Source organism: Gossypium raimondii, chromosome 8, assembly GCF_025698545.1.
Source record: "Gossypium raimondii isolate GPD5lz chromosome 8, ASM2569854v1, whole genome shotgun sequence".
NCBI lineage: Eukaryota > Viridiplantae > Streptophyta > Magnoliopsida > Malvales > Malvaceae > Gossypium > Gossypium raimondii.
The window spans coordinates 8,951,908-8,958,366 of record NC_068572.1 but is presented as its reverse complement, the minus strand read 5'-3'; the positions used below and the strand labels follow the sequence as shown (position 1 = coordinate 8,958,366).

The following is a 6,459-nucleotide window of genomic DNA, read 5'->3' as shown; positions in this document are numbered from 1 at the left end:
ATAACGGTTTTAATTCGTTTACTTGTCTTCGCCCAGAAAACTTGTTTCACATATTTAAAACGAAAATATTATGCAGAAAAATAAGTACTCATTATCCAAATTCAAACAAGGACACTTACTTGAACTAATTTACTTTGTTGGGTTGATTTTTGAACTTTATATTTTTAATATCAACGGTCATCTCCTTATGAAAACAATCTGCTCGAAATTTAACTATGAAAGTCTCTTCACAAAATGTCTTCATTTTATTGGAAACTCTACCGCTGAATATGAAACATAATTTCAAAATATTGGAAAAGATTGGACAAAAAGCGTTTTTCTGAAAAGCTTTTAAAAATTCTAATTCTGCCATGAAAAAGATGGGATGGGATGTGATGTAAACTTTATCTCGGGATTCTAGAGTTTAAGGTTAGGTCACAACTTTAAAAAATGCGTCATGAAGACATGTTTCAGCTGAGACAAAACCCCCTCTTACAAGGAGCATTTTAAGCTAACATGGCAAGTGTAGGATGTGTTTTCACCCTCTTTCCTATCATGTCGGCTGAAAATGTTGTGTGCAAGAGGCGTTTTTGCCTTCTCCCTAAAAAAAATAGCCTATTTCCTTAATTTTCAAGAAAACTAACCTAAAACCTTAAATTTCCTTTAAAATCGGCATATACCCCTCGTTAACCCTCCAAAAACTTGTGGTCTTCAACCACAAACCAGCTTCCGAAAACATTGCTTTCCACCTTTATGATTTAAAAAATTGGAGCTATATAGCCTTCATTATTTTACCCACCGAAACCAGACAAATTGTACTGCTTAAATGCATTTTAGACTTTTATGAAGATACAGTATATTAGTGGGTCAATATGGTAAATAGACGAAAAGCGAACGATTACGTGGCATCCCGGGGTGGCAATAACTTTACATAAAGTTGAATAAAAAGTATAAAATTAAAAAGGCCTGCGACCTAAACCTGAAGCCTCTCTCGAACTCACGCCCTTCCTTTTCCGAATCTCTCATTCTTTCATAACAAAAAAGCCCCTGGACCGGTTCCCAAATTACGAAATTAGTAATCTCAGAAAATCATTGACGAGAGTAAAAAGGGAAATCCTTTTTTCTTCAATCGATCTACCTCACAGCGACTTGGCGAAGAAACTAAGAAATTAGAGAGCTCCTAAAGCAGCAATTGATTACTTAGCTGGAAACCTGACGCCATGTCAACGGGAGAAATGGTTTCCCGGTCACCTCTATACAAGCCTCTCAACCAGCTCACCGAGGATGACATTTCTCAGGTCACTCGCGAAGATTGCCGCCGTTACCTCAAAGAAAAAGGTCTCTTTCTCTTCTTTTTTTTTTCCCTTTCTGTTTGCCTCTTTTGGAAAGTGTGTGTGAGAGTGTGTGTTGTTTTTAATTTTGAAATCCTTTTGTTTTTCTTTGCTCGTAGGGATGCGGAGACCTTCGTGGAACAAATCGCAGGCGATTCAGCAGGTCATCTCACTGAAAACTCTTCTAGAAACGACATCGGATTCTGACGGTGTCAAAGCTTCCAAGAAACTTCACGTTCCCTTCCCCCACAATCCGCCTCGTGTGCGTGGAATTTTTTTTATTATTTCCGATAATTATATTTTATTTTATTTTTTTGTGTTCGAGGCATGAAAAGCAGGACACATATCTCTGGAACTTTTCTCTTTTAGTCAAACCTGTTAAATTAAATAAGAAATTTTGCAGTTCGTTTCTGATTCAACCGTTCAACCGAATGAAACGACACGGCATAAAGGGATCTCGGTCCCGCTAAACGAATCCGTTCCTCGCATCCGTTCAGATCCCTCGGAATTCAAATTTTCCGGCGGAAATTCCGTTCAAACCGCCGTCTCTGCTAATGATTCTGTTTCTCCAAGGTTGTTTGTTAAGTTTACTCTCTGTTGTCTCCATGTTCTAATAACCCTAGTTTTGCATGGAATAAAGCATTTGACCTAAGTTCAAAGCATCCGAGGTCCTTGAGTATCCTTTTCTATAGGAAATTAGATCCAATATTATTTTGGTCAAGCTTGTTCGTGACTGAATGTTTCTAGAGTCAACGGTATAAAATTATCATTTCAACGTGAATGGAACGAGAATTTGCACATGTGCACGGATATCTGCTGGGTATCTTACTTTTCCGGATTTTTTGCTTGCAATTATTATCAAGTCTATCGGTCAACAATGACGGCTTTCCAATCATAAGTTCCCCCCCCCCCCCACTATTAGACGTACAATCTGGACGATCCTATGAGTTATTCACATGGCTATGCAATAAAGTTCTAACCATTTAAATTGGTGTATAATTAGATGGTGCATATTTGTGTCACAAGTGGCATGGGATGCATGGGGGGATGGATGCTGGTATTAAACATATGATAAATGACGTGGTGTTACCCTAACTGTTGATTTATTTAGTTTGTAAGTCATAACAGTGTAACTCTACAGGGATCTTGATACTATAACTGTTATAATAGAGTAATTTGATTGGTCTCACCATTAAAATGGAATGATGTTGTAGATATAAAAGAAATGTTAAGTTACGGGCCAGAGTTTACACTGGTTAGATTGCTAGACTAGCATCTCATATGCTAATTAGAGCACTTGTTTTTTGACTTCTTAGAAATTAATGGCTTTTCCATGGTTGTTATTACGTGTTGAAGTTCTTAGACTAAAGAATTCTCAACTGTCCAGATCTGCGAGTGTAGCCAAAGAGCCTTCAGGACAGATGACAATTTTTTATTGTGGGAAAGTGAATGTCTATGATAATATACCTGGTCGTAAGGTCATATACCTTCCAATTTTCTTCGTAGTTCAGACATCAGAATAGTATCTCATTGTGTAAACAAATAGATTTACAATGGTTTTGCAGGCGGAAGCAATCTTGCAGTTTGCTGCAAGCCCAGTCTCATTTCTTCAGGAAACTCTAGTTGATCAAAGGACCACGCCATTGTCCATTCCATGCCATGTACAGGCTGCAGGTGATAAAGTAAGCCAACGTTCACCAGGGGTTGTATTGTCATCAATGCAAGCAGGTACACTTTTGGGTTGAGTTAGGTGTTTTTAACTTCCGCTTCATAAATGCATGAGATACCGGGTCTCTTTCCGTCTCTGCTGAGTGCCATTTGTAGTTTGTGTGACTTGGAGCAGTAAAAAGGAGATAAAAGCAAAACTATGTTTTTGCATGACCTAACCTGTTTTAGATTATAATGAGTCACATTATAATCCAATAGTAATTATGGATGTTAATTTACTAGGTTGATTTCAAGTTGCTGCTGAAAATGGATAAGATGTAGTGCCTAGGTAGCAAGATAAATTCTCTTCTGATTACTTACATGCTACTTTAATTTTCTTTACAGTGAAGGTTGCAGAAAACTGTCAATTTCCTCGAGAGGATTGCAATGTATCTTATGAAGATAGCCTTGGTAAATGCTTCCTTATAATAATTTCATAAATCTCTCCATTTCCTTTAATTGGAGGGAGTGACGATGCATGCCTCTTAAAAATTTCCTATAGCTGCTTTACATCTGTGCTTAGCACCTCTCTATGATTTATGGTTTGAGGTAATGGATTTGCCCTTGTCATTTTCTGTCCATAAATGCTGAGTAGCTGTATATTGGTCTTGATTAGATTTTAATTTTGGTTTAAAACTTGTCTTTTCAGCATCAGGCTCTCTCCATTGGACAATAAACTGTGTATCTTTTAAGTAATTGAACTACTGCAGGTGCAAGTGTGATGCCATTCCTCAATTTAGTGAATTATGATTGAACCTTCTCCTTTTTCTTTAGTTCTAGTGCTTGGGATCTCTATGTTGTCTATACTTCTTATCATCTCCATATGATGTTAATATTGCAGCCTCCAGGTGTCCCTCCCCCCCTTCCGTGTTTTCCTTGTTTCATGTGCCCTTTCTGCTGGCTGTAACTTAGAAGGCCAGGACTGCATTTGTTTCCGGTCTTTTTTTTGTTATACTAATTGCAGTTGCACGCAAGATATGTGAAACTTTCCTCCTGATTTTGATCATGGTGAGAACTGTTGTTTTAATGAACTTATGAACTTGGTTCTGAACAAACTTGACAGCATCCAAACATAGTTGGTTTTTTTTGGATAACATGAATCCTGCACTGCTTCTAACTATTTGAGAACTGCAGTTATAGACCCCCCCCCCCAAACCAAAATTCTCTTCCTCAACCAAGTTTAGGTCTGTAGTCTACACATTGCTTGTCTGCTTGGGTAGATAATGCTGATATTTGACCTACAGCTTTTTGGGCCATTGACGGCATGATTATATTCTGTTTCTTGTTTCTTTGATATGAAATAGGACAGTATGTTTTCTTAGGCGGTGTCCTACCATGATGGACTAACTGACCTTGATTCTGGACCATGACAACTTTGAATGGACCTTTATAAAATCTCAAGTATACATATGTTCTGAGAGCTGATGTGGTAAAGAAAAAGAAAATGTCATTTGGCATGCATTTTCAGTTTTTCTGTTGATTTAGTTGGCTAAAGCCAGCTGCAACCTGGACTGCAGGTTTGTTACAGTTTTGGCTTATTAGCTTCTTTGCTCAAATGGTTCATTTTTCTTGAAGTGCCCATGTCCAACACTCATGTTTGACGTATGGATATGGGGATATTAACTTGGAAGGTTCCTCCAAATATATGAAAAATCTTAGAAAAGTCTTAATCATATCCGTTTCGGATACACACCTGTAGACAACATTCATGCCCAAGTCTGAGTAACATAGATTAGCATTCTCTGAATATTGCTTTCTATTACAATATAGCGGAACAGTAGAAGCGGATTTTCACTTGTGGTTTTTATTTATTTAGGAATTGGGAACATAGTTTGCGGCTCAAGACTTATTTATTCCTCAAGTGAAACTGGATTACGAGTTAGAGTTATTATTATTTTGTTGATTCTTGTTTTAAATCTGTTTATAGATAAAACATTACTGAAACTGATACACTGGAAAGCTCATCTCTGTGATAAAACCAATTTTGGTTTATGGTCATTAAGGTCATTGATTAATCTAGCAATTAATGAATGAAAAGAAAACAATCCACCATGGTATTTGCCAAATATACAAGATGATGGTGTGTTTATGTGCTGATGATATCAATTTTCTTGTAACTTGCTTTCAGAAGGTCCCACTAGCAGAAACGCATTGTTGCAAAGATATCTTGAGAAAAAGAAAGACAGGTATCTTCCATGACATATATTTCCCTCTTTAGAATTAAATAAGCACACAATCTAGTTTGCTTTGCTGTTTGTTTCTCATATCCCTGTTAGGTGAAGGTTTAAGAACAAGAGAAAATTGGCAACATCTTCATCTCGTACCTTAGACATCTACTTGAATCAAATGGGGGATCAGTTCTCAAATGAGCAGTCGAAGCAAAGTGAATCATATTCTTCTACTCAAGCTCGACCACCTCACACGCCACTTTGGTGCAGCTCCATGGAAAATCTTCCCAAGATTGCCAATGTCACTACTCATCCTGATGGCAAAGGTGACAATTTCTTATCTCTTGCATATCATGTCTTGTCTTTATGCGATAATGGGGTTTGAACCTTGGAAATCCAGGAAGATTTTGATAAGAATGATTATTAGCTCTCCTCTATGCTATATGATATGCGAATGTCCCATTCCAAATGCATATAACTGAATTTGAAAATGCCACCACAGCGCAAATTTCATGATCGTTCTACAAAGGTTCCTGTAATATTTAGGTACATCACCTATCATAATGTGTAACTCGGGTTGATCCCAGCCACCGGAAAGGAAGGGCTATTGCTTACTGGTGGTCTTGCCTGGAAAGATATCCTTTGGTTTTTGTCATATCATAAACTTCTTTTATAGCTCAACATATTTCAATATCCTGTACTAAAATGCATCATATTTGTACAATCGACTGGCATAACTTTAATGAACTGGTTTTGGTAGACCAACTAATTATCACTTTTCATTCCATCATGTATAACTATTTCACTTTTTTCTACTTATTATACAAATTATCATCACATGGAAATCGAAATAAAGGAGATCTGATTGCCTTATTGCAGATATATTCGAAGTATGATGTTGGACCAGCATTCAGTGATTATAGCCCATGTTGACGTGGATGGCGCTGGAGTGCCGACAGAGTAGCTGTCTTCCTTGTAAGAGTTCGTAGCATTATGTTAGACATGTTGTATTTGTTGCGGCCATTATTATTAATCCAAATGAGGAATTTAGTTCAGGTTAACTAACAATCAAAAAGAAAAACGTCATTCGATCCGCTTCTTTCCAATTTACAAAAAGTAGAAAGTGATCCTAGTGGAATATGAACCACTTGGATATTAAATTGCCACCCAAGATAACTCTTTGCCGTGCTGGTGTTGTGTGGGTGGTTTTAATTTGTAAATAGCGTAGATTCCATTGGGAATGATTCAGTAATGTTTATCTCTTGATTAGATAA

General features: G+C 37.2%; 1 protein-coding gene across 4 annotated transcripts; it reads left to right on the top strand.

The window, feature by feature from the left end:
• Nucleotides 1-942: 942 nt before the first annotated feature.
• Nucleotides 943-6,459, top strand: LOC105790688 (protein TIFY 4B). Of its 4 annotated transcripts, none has more exons than XM_052634429.1 (9): nucleotides 945-1,317; nucleotides 1,430-1,572; nucleotides 1,714-1,886; nucleotides 2,698-2,788; nucleotides 2,876-3,038; nucleotides 3,363-3,428; nucleotides 5,149-5,203; nucleotides 5,300-5,511; nucleotides 6,065-6,459. In XM_052634429.1, the coding sequence occupies exons 1-9, from the start codon at nucleotides 1,200-1,202 to the stop codon at nucleotides 6,079-6,081; spliced, it is 1,038 nt and encodes a 345-aa protein (XP_052490389.1). In that variant the 5' UTR covers nucleotides 945-1,199; the 3' UTR covers nucleotides 6,082-6,459. The 4 variants fall into 4 exon arrangements, with proteins under 4 accessions (XP_052490387.1, XP_052490389.1, XP_052490388.1 ...); XM_052634428.1 differs by having other exon boundaries at nucleotides 5,146-5,203; XM_012618414.2 differs by having other exon boundaries at nucleotides 946-1,317; nucleotides 1,714-1,883; nucleotides 5,146-5,203.

What these genes read in the sequence shown, in the direction of transcription:
- LOC105790688 (XM_052634427.1), top strand. Translation starts at nt 1,200, where the DNA reads ATGTCAACGGGAGAAATGGTTTCCCGGTCACCTCTATACAAGCCTCTC. An exon ending in AATGATTCTGTTTCTCCAAG is followed by an intron (nt 1,884 to 2,697) that starts GTTGTTTGTTAA and finishes TCAACTGTCCAG; the next exon opens with ATCTGCGAGTGTAGCCAAAG. An exon ending in ATCTTATGAAGATAGCCTTG is followed by an intron (nt 3,429 to 5,145) that starts GTAAATGCTTCC and finishes ACTTGCTTTCAG; the next exon opens with AAGGTCCCACTAGCAGAAAC.